The 16,737-nt window shown below is 33.2% G+C and overlaps 1 protein-coding gene across 4 annotated transcripts in view; it reads left to right on the top strand.

Annotated features, from left to right (window-relative positions):
• Nucleotides 1-16,737, top strand: part of LOC120422956 (probable ATP-dependent RNA helicase DHX35) — a 50,050-nt gene that overhangs the window by 16,054 nt on the left and 17,259 nt on the right. For all 4 annotated transcript variants that reach the window (XM_039586542.2, XM_039586540.2, XM_039586541.2 and 1 more), the window contains exon 3: nucleotides 5,813-6,030. In XM_039586542.2, coding sequence (XP_039442476.1) covers nucleotides 5,813-6,030 — 218 coding nt within the window. The remainder of the gene's footprint in view (nucleotides 1-5,812; nucleotides 6,031-16,737) is intronic.

The raw sequence follows: 16,737 nt of genomic DNA on the forward strand, positions 1-16,737 counted from the left end.
GAAATGTTTTATTTTTTATCATGTCAATATCTACGTTGTTTAAGATAGGGGACATTTATTAATTATTGCAAAATATTTTGTAAATTCAACAAAGTTATTTAGAAAATATCTAGGCTTTTTAACACAGTTGCGTATTTTTTCAAGTTTTTAGGTGTAAAGAATGTAAACCGAGTGGCTTGTAGTCAAATTGAAATAAACAAGGAATGAAAAAATTCTGGAACGCAAGATATAGTTTTCAGCAAATTAATATTTTTTTAAACTGTTGATGAAAATACAACCTATGCGTCGTTTCTACCTAAGATAGCGTTTTAGAATGTCATGGAATTAAATCACTTATTTAATAAGTTTTTGAAATTAAAAGTTTCACTATTATTCAATTCAATCCAGTTAGTATTTTTATTAGAGTTGAGCAGTTCCCTTCCAGGACGTTATATTTGCATTTCAAAGATTTGGAGAACCTGAGATTAATTCCTTTTGCTGAGATTGTACATATTTCTAAATTTAGATTTTGCTAGTTGAGTGCTCTTTTAGGGAAAAAATAATGCTACAAAAAAAACATAAAATAAAAAAAGCACATCAAACATGTTTCAAACCTTAAAAGCTGGAATTTTTCTGCAATTTATTCAAAACTCTCCTACCGAAGGCCAGTCAAAACTGATCATTCGCCGGTCAAAGCTCAGCAAACGAAAACGTTACTCATGAAGTCGTCCGAGACAGAAGTCGAAGCGAATCACGCCACAATCTCGCGACTCAGGTCGGCGGTCGAAGCACTCGTATCGGGTTGACAAACGTTTGAAAAGGTGATATATTTTCAAATTTTGATGGCTTTGAGGAAAAATTAGACTAAGATTTGATTTGCTTGAAAATTATATTAGTTTTTAGTGGTGAATAAATCCTATTGGTTCCTTTCAAATGTTACACCAGAAGTGTTATCGTACGCTATCGCGCGTGTTGAATTACAACTATTGGGTGTATTTTTTTTTCGCACACAGACGTTTTCTATGTACTTGTACACAGAACTTAACATGCATCATACCCTACGGTGAACGTAGACGCACAGCTTTTTTTCTCACCGTTTCTTCATGGGTTTTGGTTTGATTGTTAAACGAGTCGGTTTTCTTTGCGGTTTGCAAATTTTCAAGATTCTTTTTTTCTGTGGCAGCTATCAACACTTTACCCCCCTTGAAGTGTTTCAAGGAAAAATCTCAAAGTCGTTATAAGAAAGTTGAATCACTCTGAATAGTTACTTGACCAGATAATAGAAGTTTTTTCTCTTCATTTTCCCGTACTAACTGGTGATTGATTCCACAGTAATTGTACGTACATGTCACGAATTCGTTGCACGTTCTACACAGGTAGTAGCGGCAGTGTCAAGTAAATTGAATTTAGTTGTTTGATTTTTCTAACCTTGGCCTCTGCAAGCGGGTTGATTTCCATCGTCATCGAACTCCATCAGTTTGATTCAAATCACGCAAACGTGGCGCCATCAGGAAATTGGCAAATTGGTCACCAAGTTGGATGAACTTTGTCACAGACCGGTTGAATATTTCGCTCCGCTCTTGGTCGATGGTGGTTGAGTGTTAGTTTTTTTTTAAGGTGGCCAGTGTTGTTTCACTCAAATATTGCGTTATCAGCGGGAAATAATACATAGCTATCTGTGCTGGATTGTGTAATTTTAAATGGAAAATCAGGGATTCTAAGTTGAAACGTTTAATTTCAACTGTTAATTCAATTTGTTAAAAAACAAATAGCAAATCCAATAAAATTTTGATACAGTCCATAACTTCTAAAAACAAAATGCTACACAGTAATAAAATGTGTAAATTTGGAAGGTTGAATATTACCTCTTTTATTCAGTGATTTTACCTCAGTTTAGACTGAAAAATTGACTTTACACCAGAAAAGTGGTAAATTTACACATTGTCAGAGATAAAATTACACATTTTTTTCTAACTGGCATGAAAGATGTACCCCTTTCCAGATGTAATATTACCATTTTTTTTACTTTGTAGTTTTTTGACAGATATATTCTTAATATCGAATTAAAAAAAAAGTGAAGGTTTTTCGCAAACTTGTTTGAATATCGGAAATCAATGTAAAATGTCAAGTTATAAATAAAACATTATTGATTTTGTTCAATTCAAAGAAAAAAAAGGAAATTCAATATTGCTGACTGAAAATCTATGATTTTGTTTGATATAGAATACCAAAGACTGCAATAGAATTTTAGCATCAAATGGCAATTTCACGATAATATTTTTTTTGCGATAATAAAATTTAACAAAATATTTTTTCGAATACTTTTTTCATAATTTCTGATGTGAATATTCACATATAATATTTTTTTATTAGGTTTTTTTCTGAGGTCTTCCGTTTTTTCTGCTTTACGCACACAGAAAAAAAAATCATGGTAATATTACATCTGGGAAGGGGTACATCTTTTATGTCAGAAAAAAGGTGTAATTTTACCTCTGGAAACGTGTAATTTTACCACTTTTCTGGTTTAATGTCACTTTTTCAGTCTAAATTGAGGTAAAATTACATCATAAAAGAGGTAATATTCAACCTTCCAAAATTACAGCTTCCAAATTTACATTATTTTTTTCTGTGCAGTTCTGTAAGAAATCGGCCATTTCTAGAATTTTTTTTTCGTATTTTTTCTATTTGCCCTCAATTTTTTAGGGGCCAAAGAAGCCATTATGCGTCATTATTTCGTCCATACAAGATTCCATTCAAATTTGACAGCGGTCCGTGCAAAAAACGGTATTTAAATATGGAAATTTCTCATGTATTTTTAATCTTCGTCAAAGTTGAATGTTTAGCTAAGAGCAAATCTGGAAAAGTAGGTACACTCTAAACATTACCCATTACCAATTTATTTACTTCACTTTCCAACAAAATAAAAATGCGCATTTAAATTATTTTTGAAAACTTTATTTTTTATAGTCGTAAAAGACAACTTTTGAGCAAGGGCAAAAAATAGTTGGCAGTGTTGCAAAATTTTGAAAAAGTTATAGTTTTTGGAAAAAAAACTGTTTGTAATTGTTTTAGCTGATAAGACCACTGTTTCTATAAAAATACTAAAGTTTTTTGGAAAACATATTTTGTTTACTCCCTGATTTTTCAGGTCGATTTAGTAGGGTTTTTTCAGTCAACATAAAATTTGCAAAATATTTGCTTCGGCCTAGCAACAGAAGGAAAAAAAACACTAAGTAAAATGGTGCACTTTATCAGAATTTCTGTACAGTACCTTTTTAATTTAAAATTTAGTTTTGCATAAAGGAAAATAAACAACATATTTTAGCTGTGTTTTTTTTTAGTTTTTCATTTAACATGATTTTAAAAAAAATGGCAACACTGCCAAATAATTTTTGCCCTTGCTAAGTAAAAGCTTAAAAGTTGTATATTTTCATTTATACATCGATTCTCAACGAAAATTTAATTACCTCCGTTGAGAATCGCTGCTTTGAAACATGCAAAAAATTTAAATTTCCTAAATTAATGTTTTTTTGGAAATCAAACATTTGAGCAATTCTCTACCAAAACCGGAAATGGATTTTATTTGTATTTTTTTATTTGGCTCAAACTTTGTGGGGGCCTAACCTATGACCAAATAAACTATTTTGTGTCATTGGTTCACCCATACAAGTCTCCATACAATTTTGGCTGCTGTCCATACAAAAATGGTATGTAAATATTCAAACAGCTGTAACTTTTGAGTGAATTTTCTGATCAATTTGGTGTCTTCGGCAAAGTTGTAGGTATTGTTGAGGACTTTTGAGAAAAAAATAGGTACACGGAAAAAAAATTGAAGATTTTTTATTCAACTTTTTTTTCACTAAACCTCAATTTCCCAAAATACGTATTTTTTGATTTTGAGATTTTTTGATATGTTTTAGGGAACAAAAATCCGCAACTTTTGAGCCATAGAGAAACATGGTCAGAAAATCTGCCGCCGAGTTATGAATTTTTGAAAAAAATAGAGATTTTTTGTAAAAAATCGAAGTTTCATGCAAAAACTAGTTTGACAAAATTGAATTTGCTATCGAAAAGTACTTTACAGATTTTTTGATAACGGGCTTTCAAGATATAGCCACCAACAGTTTGATTTTAGCGAAATATTTGCAGTTTTTCAATTTTTAAAAATAGTGATCATGAGTGACCGTTTCCAAATTTTTTTTTCAGAAGTTCAGAAAATTTGCTATGAAATTGTCTAAGAGACATTGAAGATTGGACCTCGGGTTGCTGAGATAGAGCCGCTTTAAGAAAAAGAAACACGGAAATTGAAGTTTTCTTAATCTTACCAAAACAACCCACCATTTTCTAATGACAATATCTCAGCAAATAATGGTCCGATTTTTAATTTTAATACATGAAAAATTTATGAAATTTTCCGATCTTTTCGAAAAAAATATTTTGAAATTTTTTAAATCAAGACTAGCATATTAATTGGCGTAATATTCAATGTTTGGCCCTTTTAAAATGTTAGTCTTGATTTAAAAATTTTCAAAATATTTTTTTCGAAAAGATCGGAAAATTTCACGAATGTTTCATGTGTTAACATTGAAAATCGGAACATTAGTTGCTGAGATATCGATATTAGAAAATGGTGGGTTGTTTTGGTGAGACTTAGAAAACTTCAATTTTCGTGTTTCTTTTTCTTAAAGCGGCTTTATCTTAGAAACCCGAGGTCCAATCTTCAATGTCTCCTAGACAATTTTATAGCAAATTTTCTGGAATTCTCAAAAAAATAATTTTAGAAATGGTCACTTATGGTCACTATTTTTAAAAATTGAAAAACTGCAAATAATTTGCTAAAATTAAACATTCAGTGGCTATATCTTGAAAACGGAGCCCTTTATCAAAAAATCTGTAAAGTACTTTTCGAAAAAATAATGTCAAACTTCGATTTTTTCCAAAAATCACTGTTTTTTCAAAAATTCATAACTCCATGTTTCTCTATTGCTCAAAAGTTGCGGATTTTTGTCCCCTAAAACATATCAAAAAATTTCGAAAATAAAAAAATACGTATTTTGGGAAATAGAGTTTTAGTGAAATAAAAGTTGATAAAAAAAATCTGCAATTTTTTTTTCCGTGTACCTATTTTTTTCGCAAAAGTCCTCAACAATACCTACAACTTTGCCGAAGACACCAAATTGATCAGAAAATTCACTCAAAAGTTATAGCTGTTTGAATATTTACATACCATTTTTGTATGGACAGCAGCCAAAATTGTATGGAGACTTGTATGGGTGAACCAATGACGCAAAATAGTTTATTTGGTCATAGGGAAGGCCCGTACAAAGTTTAAGTCAAATCAAAAAGTACAAAAAATAAAAATGGTCGAAATCGGCCGATTTCGTAGAGAGTTGCTCAATTGATCTTTTCAAAATAATAAAGCATTTTGAAAGTTAAAATGCTAATATACTTACAAAAAAAACCTGTTTGTTTTAGAACCCCTGACCACCCTTACCGAACTCTTATCATTGTGTAGTCCATGAGACGATCGAACCATCGCATCGTGCTTCGTTTCCGCAGTCGCACCCACACCTTCCAGCATTTCAGAGCTCTGCTAGTCTAGTGGTGACTGTCTATCCGTCTGTGAATGACCGACCTGGTCTAGTGCCTTCTAATTGAATTAACCTAACAGGTGTCTCTCTAGGTTGCGTCATTCCATTTTGTTTGTGTTTGTCTTTCTGGGAATCCTGTCGATTTTGGCTGTGATTGAATAGTTAGTAGAGTTTGTCACTCGCTTTTAAATTTGATTTGTCTTTGTTTACTAATTATTCGGTCATTTTTCTTCTTCTTCCAGATGACGATTCCTTCTCATCAGAACGCGACGCCGCCCCGGCCGATGATCACGTAACCTCGTTCGTGTTCAACGCCCACCAATCGCTCAACCTAGCGGCCCAGCGGGACCGGCTGCCGATTCGGGCCTACCGCGACCAGATCCTGTACTGCCTCGAGCACTACCAGACGCTGGTGCTGGTCGGCGAAACCGGGTCCGGCAAGAGCACGCAGGTACCACAGGTGAGTTCTGGTAGATTAAGCTCCGTTTGATAAGCCTTTCTTAATCGCTTGGGATAATTCGGTAGTTGGCAACTCATATCGCCAATTCTCTAAAATTTATTTGGTCAAGTGCCGTCGAAAAAACGCATTCAAATTTGTGTCAGCAAACAAAACTGACTAACGAGTCAAATATTTGCTCAAAAGCGATCGTATGATACTCGCTCCCCCCCTTAAAAAAGGCAAGACTTGAAAAATGGTCGAATTTTGTCATGGTGACGCAGCAGCACCGAGTTGCAAGCGGTGACTTATTTTTCGTTATCGGGGTCTGTGAATACGCCTGGATTGCCCCCGCGAAGTCTGATAAAAAAAGAAACAGATGGAGAACGTCAAGGGTCGCTTATCGACAGGTGATTTAAAGCCTTATCTAGGTAGCTAAGCCCGGGACGCTTAATTTAGTGTCTAGTTGAAGATTAGCGAGTGTGGCGCTTTGTTTGGCGGAATTTAGCCGGAAAGGAAATGAAGCCGATCTGACTCAACAATTATTGGGTTGTTTTGTTGGGGACTTTTTGGGTTATTTTAAGGTTTATAGTTGAATTGGATTTTATTGCCTTTCTCCCCTTACTGAGAACAGGCTATAAAATCCAGGGCTGTGGAGTCGGATCATATTTCAAGCGACTCCGACTCCGACTCCGGCTTTCTGGGATTAGCCGACTCCGACTCTGACTCCGGCTTTCAGATCCAACCGACTCCGACTCCAACTCCGGTCCACCAACTCTAGCTGACTCCGACTCCAACTCCACATATTTTTAAATATTTCAAAAGTTAGTTTACTATTATTTCGAAAACATTGATATTTAAAAACTCTTTAAGTGGAAAAAACCGGAAAAAAGTTTCTTGTAAAACTAGTTTTAGCCGTTATTGAAACAGAAATAAAAAAACGCCAGTTTTGAAAGCATTTTCAGAAGAATAGTTTGCTGGATTGAAGTTTTCATTAAATTGATTGAAAGCAAAAATATTAAATTGTTTGTTTTAATGATCATTAAAAGAAAGCTAGCCTTAATGATTGATTTAACATATAAATTCAATTTGCTCACTTTTAAGTTGACATTTATAAGAAGCACAGTGACTATCATAGTCACCTTGTATTTTTAAATAACAATTTTAAACGAAACTATTTTTCAAAGCTTCATTGAAATTTTTAAGACGTACATGGACATCACGCCAAGGCTGAAGAAGTTTATTATTACAAATCAATGTATCTAAAAAAATCTTTGTGGTAAGAACGCTTAAGGGATCCTTTTCAAATATTCGTTACCTAATAGTAGTTTATGCAACAAGTTGCAAAAAGAGGATTTTTTCAGCACGAGTCGTACATTTATCCAACGAGGTTCACCGAGTTGGATAAATACGACGAGTGTTGAAAAAATCAAGTTTTGCAACGAGTTCCATACAACATTTTTTGCAATTCCAAAAAACACCCATTGAGTGAAATTTTAAGTCAAATTTTCATGTATTTTTCCAATAAATCGTTTAAATAAAAAAAAAATGTTGAAAAGTTTTACTTTTCGAAACAAGTGCTGAAAAGTTCAACTTTTCAGCACTCATTTCAGTGCTGAAAAGTAGAACTTTTCAGCATTTATTTTGAAAAGTGTTGCTATTCGATTCTGTTATTTTTAGTAGGAAAAAGTAGGCCGTTTCATTTCTTCAGAAGGACAGGAAAAGTTGACAGTTTCACAGCGGAATTGCAAAAAAAATATTTTACCTCGGAATTTTGGATTTATTTGATTTTTTATTTAAAAGGAGGCGCGCGATACTTCTTGCATCTTCACCTAAAACGAAGCTTTATGAATGGTCGTGCGCCTCCATGAAAATATATGAAAAAACTTAGAATTGGATAAAAAACAAAAATCCACAGGATAAATATTTTCTAGGTCACGGATATTTTTTTATCTTGAAATCCTGTCCTATCCTGAAATCTTGAGATTTGTTCAACGATAATTTGCAACAATATCAAAATAGTTTGCCTAAGGATCAACATTCTCAGACACTTTTAATTTTTTGTACAAAGTTATAAACAAAATGCGCATGTTGAGTTCCAAGTAATAGATTGTTATAATCGTTGAATATTTGTTGGAAGAGTTATCCTGTCAGTGATTTTTTTGTTTTCGATTTCCATAAATAGTGATTATTATTTATATTTTTTGATGTACCTCGTAACTTTTTTCCTGAACATTGATTTACTTAAAACCACCAAGACATTCACTATCGGGGTATAAGATGACTGTGTGTGTACTTTTTTCAGAAAGAACTAGATTAAATTTGGTCAAATTTGAGTTTAAAGGGTACATAAATATTGGCAAAAGGACTACAAACCCAATATTGTTTTTTTTAGCTATGATGATACTACATAGCTGGGTAAGAGCTGATTAACAGGTTATCATTTAGTGATCTCTAAAAAAAATAAAAATGGCAACAAATAAAAATGGCGCATGCAACTTGAAAAAAAATTCAAAATATAAGAAGTTTTGTAAATTAATCTGTTTTACAGCAAATACAAAAAAATAAAAAATAAACATAATTTTTGTTGAATTTAAGATAACTCCGACTCCAACTCCGGATAATCAGAAATTTTCGACTCCGACTCCGACTCCAACTCCAGGCTTCCCAAAAAGACCCGAACCCACCGACTCTGACTCCACAGCCCTGATAAATCATTCGCAAAATGAACTTCCTAATTCGACCTCGTAGATCACCGGGATCCGTGGTGTATGGGTAAGCGTGGTTGCCTCTCACAATCCAAAGGTTGTCAGTACGAACAGAACGATTCCGATTTTTTTAATCAAGTGTAACCACGTTTCCAAATGTTGGTCCAGTTTTATTGTTTAACATTGAAAATCGAACCAATAGTTTTATGAAGTATTGCGAGTTGAAAAATGATGGCTAATTAGACACTGTGAAAAACTCTTTTTTTCATAAAATTTAAGCTTTGATAGCCTGTACCTTCGTATCTAGAAGTACGATCAACAAAGTAAAAAAAAAGTAAAATTGTATGACTTTTTCCCAGCTCTCGAAAACATTTTTTGCAGGAGTGCTTTTCCTTCATAATGCCACGGTGTGTTTTCTGGGCACAAAATAGGTAAACGGAAAAAAAATTGCAGATTTTTTTTATCAACTTTTTTTCACTAAAACTCAATTTCCCAAAATATGTATTTTTTTATTTTCGAGATTTTTTGATTTGTTTTAGGGGACAAAAATCCGCAACTTTTGAGCAATAAAGAAACATGGTCAGAAAATTTTGCCGCCGAGTTATGAATTTTTGAAAAAAAACAGTGATTTTTGGAAAAAAATCGAAGTTTTATGCAAAAACATGTTTGACATTATTTTTTAATGCAAAATTGAATTTGCAATCGAAAAGTACTTTACGGATTTTTTGATAAAGGGCTCCGTTTTCAAGATATAGTCACCGAAAGTTTGATTTTAGCGAAATATTTGCAGTTTGTCAATTTTTAAAAATAGTGACCATAAGTGACCATTTCTAATTTTTTTTTTTTGAGAAGTTCAGAAAATTTGCTACGTGAAATTTTGCGATCTTTTCGAAACAAATGTTTTGAAAATTTTTAAATCTAGACTAACATTTTAAAAGGGCCAAACATTTAATATTACCCCCATGTAAATGCTAGTTTTGATTCAAAAATTTTCAAATACTTTTTTCGAAAAGTTAGCAAAATTTCACGAATGTTTCATGTATTAACATTGATAATCGGACCATTAGTTGCTGAGATATCGTCATTAGAAAATGGTGGGTTATTTTGGTGAGATTAAGAAAACTTCAATTTTCGTGTTTCTTTTTCTTAAAGCGGCTCTATCTCAGCAACCCGAGGTCCAATCTTTAATGTCTCTGGACAATTTTATAGCAAATTTTCTGAACTTTTAAAAAATATATTTTTAGGAACGGTCACTAATTTTAAAAAATTGAAAAACTGCAAATATTTCGCTAAAATCAAACTTTCGGTAGCTATATCTTGAAAACGAAGCCCTTATTCAAAAAATCTGTAAAGTACTTTTCGATTGCAAATTCAATTTTGCATTAAAAAATAATGTCAAACTTGTTTTTGCATGAAACTTCGATTTTTTATCCAAAAATCACATTTTTTTTTCAAAAAATCATAACTCGGCGGCAGATTTTTTGACCATGTTTCTCTATGGCTCAAAAGTTGCGGGTTTTTGTCCCCTAAAACATATCAAAAAATCTCAAAAATCAAAAAATATGTATTTTGGGAAATTGAGTTTTAGTGAAAAAAAGTTTTTCAATTTTTTTCCGTGTACCTATTTTTTTCTCAAAAGTCCTCAACAATACCTACAACTTTGCCGAAGACACCAAATTGATCAGAAAATTCACTCAAAAGTTACAGCTGTTTGAATATTTACATACCATTTTTGTATGGACAGCAGACAAAATTGTATGGAGACTTGTATGGATGAACCAATGACGCAAAATAGCTTATTTGGTCATAGGGAAGGCCCCCACAAAGTTTGAGTCAAATAAAAAAAATACAAAAAAATAAAAATGGTCGAAATCGGCCGATTTCGTAGAGAGTTGCTCACCGGGAAAGTGAAAACAAAGTTTCAAAAGGCCAAATCGATACATTAACTTGTTTATTGGACCACAGACCATCATTTAATGGCATAGGCCATTTGAAATTTTCCATTTTTTTCTAAGCATATTTAGTGAAATTGTCGAAAAAAATTACTTTTTTCAAAAAAATGCTCAGGGAACGTGGTAAACGATTTTTCCGAAAGTTTTCATGTATGAAAGAGTTGTTTCTAACATGATTTTCTATCATTTGAGAGCTGAGCACACTGATTTCCTCGACTTCGTGTTTTTTTGGGACACGCTACCATAATATTCAAGTTGCTTGTATTAAAGAATTGTAAATTGATTTTTAAAGAAAGTTCGTTTCTATACTTTTCTTTTTAACTCTAAATCACATAAAAAACGAAGGACGATCGTTAATGCAAAGCTCCACAGCACAAGTAAAAAAACGAAAAGCAATGTTCCGTTCGTAAACACACGCCGACAGGGGGCTCGGGCAAGGATGGCGACGTGGTCCATTAAATATTGAAAAGGGGGCGTATGTGTGTGAGTGCTGGATCACAGAACGGAACATCAGGAATTTCCCGGTCCATTTCCTGCGCTTCCGCCCGTATAAAAGTGTGTTTGTGTCGGAAAATTCATTCTGAAGGATAGGGCGCACATAGCAAACCCCACCACCCACTAGCCACTATCGGCCAGTCACTCGGCAGGGAAATGGATTTCAGGACCAGGCTATTAAAAGCTTTGAACAGTTTGTGGGCATGCCAGCATGAATTATTAATTTTTAGTTTGAGCTTTGGTTGGTCGGTCGGTCGATTGGTTGGGGCGATGTGTTATTCACTTTCGCTCAATTGCGCCGCGACAAACGGATTGTTGGACTTTTTCAAGCAAGGTTTTTTTTGCTTCATGAGAAAATGTAAAAAAAAATGAATAGTAACAAAAACGATATCAATTTATTCCTTTTTAAGAAACCAACCGTAATTCTTGTTTACTTGGTAAACCCCAAAAATCTATTTTCGTCCTGTCAAACAGTACAACAACAAAAAATCCTTTCCAAAGAACGGCGGTCGTTCATCGTCGATGAAAGCAAATAAACATGCCACTTATTTATGAGTCGTATGTGACTGCCGGCGGCGTCGCGACCAACGGACATACCCGCTCTTGTTGTTTACGATCCGCTTCCTATAAATACAATTATTTTCCTTTTTTTCGGTCAAAGTCTTAGCCCGTCCTATGTGGAACTGGCAGGCAAATAAACCGTCGACGGAAGTAGCGTTACGTGACACAAGGATTGGCGTGCATGGTGATATACTGCTGGGAGGTTTGAAGGAATCGGGATTTTGAACCGTTTTTGGTCTAAAGGATGTTTAATAGATGGGAATTTGTGAAAAAAAAAATATTGAGGCCGTTGCAAATATTTTTCAAAGTTTATGTCGCCCCCCTTCAAAAATGGTTTGAAAAATCAAACATATTTTTTTCAAAGAACATCAAAATTTCAATGGAAATAGAAGTCTAATCAAGAAGGGTTTTTTTCATATTTTCCCACGATACGCATTTTTTTTTTTAATTTTCGATTTTTTCTATTTTTTTACTTTTTTTTTTTTAGACGAAAAAGGAATCTTTTGTGCTAATGCCTTGGGCATGAGTAAGGACCTCGACGCCGTTAGCAATGTTGGCTTTAAAATAAAATTTCGTGATAATATCACTTCCCCCCAGCCAACATTTTTGCCTTGCGAAGCGGGCCTCGACGCTGTGTCTAGGTTTAATTCCTAGCTAGGAGCCATCAGTGTCTTAAGAGGTGGTCCCAAGGCCGAGTAGGAGTTCATGAAGCAAATTAGTCGTCTCCCACCCCTTTTAAATTGAAAAATGAACTCTGAAACCAGCGCTTACTCACAACAGAAACAGAGGCCTCTTCTAGGCATTGTAGGATAGAATAGATTTTGAAATTTATTTTAAAAAATTATTATTACGTAGCATTTTGATATGTCAAAATTTCCATAGAGTCTCGGTCAATCAATAGTGCGATGATATCGGACAAAATTCGTTAATCTGTTGAACTAACGGTTTTCGGATTATGGTTGTATCGACCATTGTTGCGAATCGAGGGTCTACTGGAGCCTTGACGATCAAATGGAGCCTAACATTTCAAAAGGGCGCATGGGTTTTGTGAACAGGAGTGTGTCTCCTTCACTCAAATGACAGTTTACATAAGGTATAATAGAGATGCACTCTTGTTTGCAAAGCTCTATGCCCTAATGAAATGAAAGGCATGAAATAGTCGTCTTAATTACTAGTGTTCAACTTATGAACTATTCATTTATGTTTATTGGTTTTTGGAAGCGGCAAGACTGGTTTAAAAACAAGATCCTTTACCTTATTTGGCGTTATAATAAAACATTCGGGGATTTGAGATTAAATTTATTTTCAGACAGTTTAGTTTAGGTTGTTGATTAAAGTTAGATAGTTTTCCGTCGATGAATAATTGGACTGAAATGATTAGTTGATTTGAACGAAGTGTAACATCTATTGACGGACGTGACAGGTCGGCAGTTAGTTTTCATCTTTTTTTCTCTAGTATTTTTTATTTCCTTTAAATTTGGAATACATCATAGGTTTCTTTTGTATAGATCTCCGATTAGTTACATTTTCTTATTTAATTAACTAATAATTTAATTTATTCCGGGCCTTCTTACTTTGAATCACAATTTCAGATTTTCTTTATTCAGTGTTAAACTTAGATTACCGTAACTGCTCAAGTCATCCAAGTTCTTACTACTCACACCAACACTAATTGTCTTTCACCTCCCCCCTCCCGATCCCCTATATCTTCCGGTGGTGTTCATTTGGTATGCAATACTAGTTCGGCCACTACCCTTTTTTCCACATGAAACCGGACTTGGACTGACTTGAGGCCGCGTCCCCCACCTTGCTCCGTAAAACGAAAACGAAAAAGGAATCTTTTGTGCTAATGTTTAGAATGGTGCAAAATTTGGAACCGGAGTTATGTTTTTTTTCTAATGTTAATTTTTGGAAAATATTGAACCTTTGGTCATACAAAATTTTAAAATTAATTTTATGATGCATGACAAATTTTCATGCGAAAATTACTTTTTTTACATTTTTTTTTGATCAAGTGTACCGTTTTACAGGTACAAGAATTTTAAACTAAACATGTTGTTATGTTTTTTTTGCAATTTAAAAATATTTCATGAAGAAAAAGCATCCCAAATTGCTACCGAAATTGGCTGCTGAGGTACAGACGTGTAGTTTGTACACACTTTGTAATGACACTTGTAAGAAACGCCAAAACACGCGTCTTTCAAAAGATTAAGATTTAATTTTGTGAAAAATAAGTTTTTGTCTCCCAATCAGACCCCATATTTCGGATAACGATATCTCGGAAACTAAAGGATTGATTTTCAAGGTTAAAAAACAAATGATTTTTGAAACTTTTTGCGCTTTTTGTTTTGAATAATAACAAAATTCTAAATCCTGAGGTCTAACATCTATGAACAACAATAACAAGCGTTTTAGACCTTTTGAAATGTCACGCTAAATTTTAAAATTTAGAAAATATATTTATTGAAAAAAGCAGACAATTCTCAACATTTATACCATCCACAAGGCAATAACAATATAAATTATTTGAGCGTTTGGTACGGTATGTCCACGCATCCATCCTTCCCTGTAGATTCTGTGAAATGTGATCCTTTTCGGAACCTTGCGATATTTTATTTAAAAAAAAAAGGGAAAGTTAAAATTAATTTTCTATCTTTTGAATAACTTTGTATTTTGTTCAATTTTCACTCAATTTGTTTTGAAAATAACAGCAAATTTAATGCTCTTTTCATAATTTTAATTTATTAATTTTGGTATTGTTAAATATTACCTGTTGTTAAAAAAGTTTGTATTTTTCAATTTGCGGACCGTTTTTTTATTACGTAACGCAAAAAAAATTTTTTTTTTGAAATAAATTTGCTGTTGAATTACTATTTTTACATAATTTTCAACCGTTTATTTTATTTATTTGGAAGTAATGTTGGTGAGATATTCCTACTATTTCTGGAAAGTCAAAATTTTTAATATGGGATTTGAGTGGCCACACTGTATCAGAAATTCTGTATATTGGGAAAGAATTTTCTGATCGACTTGGTGTATTCAGCAAAATTCTAGGTAATAAAAAAGTATCTTAACTCTTTAGAAAAATACAATTTTTGATTCATTTTGTAATCTTTTTTAAAGCTTAAGTCTCAAACATTTGTACAATTTCAAAATCGAAATCAACCTGTCAAAAGTGCCAAAAAGTCAAGACAACACGTTGAATTGTTGAGCCAGGTCTTAAAATTTTCCGATTTTTTTTTTCGGGCGATGACATAATAACACCAATTATTTATATTTTGACAATGAAAATCGGAAAATAAGTTTCTGAGATAACTGCAATTGAAAAACGTGTTCTGGTAGGGTGATACATAAAAAACAATTTTTTGTTGGTTTATATTTCATTGTCTGTTTCTCTGTTTTTTTAGATCAATGTTTTGATTATTTTTTCTCAGAATCGTATAAAAGCGACTCGGAAACGTTGCATTTTTTAATAAAAATGTTAAGACAATTGCAAATTCGGGTTTTACGGTAATTAAGGCCATTGAAAATATTTTTCAAGGTTTATGTCGTAGAAATTAGGGCGCCCAATTTTCCCGGGTTTTGAATTTCCCGGGAAACGGGAAATTCTTTTTTGAATCCCGGAAATTCCCGGGATCCCGGGGAAATTTTGGAAACTAATTTTCGTATAGTAATTTCCTATATAATTTGTTTATGTGACATGACCACAAATGCTTACAAAATTTCTATAAAAAAAACAAGGAGCGAAATAAAATAAAATGATACCAGTTAATGATAAATGTTTGATTAGTTCAGAATCTTATGTTTTACATAAAACATATTTTAAAATTTTTCTTTAAGTCACTATCACCAACTGGTGAAAATTGGGACTTCAGTCTGATGTGTACAGGAGATTTTAGAGCAATAAATTTGGAAATCGGGGTTTTAATTGTTTTGTCAAATTGGCTTAACCCTTTCAGGCCAAATATTGAAATTTCCAAAACTAGCCTATAATTTTCGTATGATCAAAAGAATCATTTTCCCATCATTAATTTTTTTTTTTAAATTCAGGCCTGAAAGGATTAAACAGCTGTCCTAAATCATTACTTTTGTCCTGATTTGCTCCTGTGTTTGATGAAAAATAATTAAATATGATATTTTTTCAAGTTTAAATTTTAAAAAAAATATACGTAAATATAATACCAAGTCTTTTTTTAAAATGTATAAAATTGAAAAAGAAAATATTTAAAGCGCTGGGCATTTTGCGGATCCGTAAACTTAAATTTTATCAATTCTCCCTAATAAGTTAAATTAATGCTGATATATGCCAAACACAAATTTCAATGCTTCAAAATTCTTATCGATTACTAAATATTCAACTGTTCATTTATTTCCACATCCAAATCTTAATTTCCACATCCAAATCCTTTATTTTTTTCAATTCCGGGAATTCCCGGTTTTGAAAAAAAAACCCCGAACTATTTTGCCAAAAATAAATATGTTTTTCTCTTCAACAATGTTCCAAAACAAAGAAGTAAAAAAACAGCAAACATCAAAATTTTTGTTGTTTATATGTTTTTAGTATTTAAAAGTCACAAATTTAAATTTATGCCAAACATTTTATATCAAACGATAGACTTTTCCCACCGTGACGCCGCGTGTACCGTGACAAGGCAGCGGCGGCGGTGGCACCGACTCTATCTGTTAGCTCCACTGTTATTCGTGCCATTTGAAGTTGTTCAGTTCGGTGGAACGAGTTGTTGGGTGTAGTAAGGATACCATTGCCAGCGTGGACCATAAAAAGGGCCATGTTTGTTTGATTTGGAATCACTCGAAATAAGGTGGAACGCGGGGTTTTAGGAGGGGTGGTTGTTCTAAAAATAGAACTACGCCACGGAGAAAAGGATTCTTTCCTCGATGAATAATAGAGCTGGGTGGTTTGGGGTGGTGAGTGTTCAACAGTCTTGAATAGGTGATTGGGGCTTCAAGTTTTATGCATACCAGGTCGAAGAAATGAAAGCTTCATTATTCATGGT

This window comes from Culex pipiens, chromosome 2 (assembly GCF_016801865.2).
Source record: "Culex pipiens pallens isolate TS chromosome 2, TS_CPP_V2, whole genome shotgun sequence".
Classification (NCBI taxonomy): domain Eukaryota; kingdom Metazoa; phylum Arthropoda; class Insecta; order Diptera; family Culicidae; genus Culex; species Culex pipiens.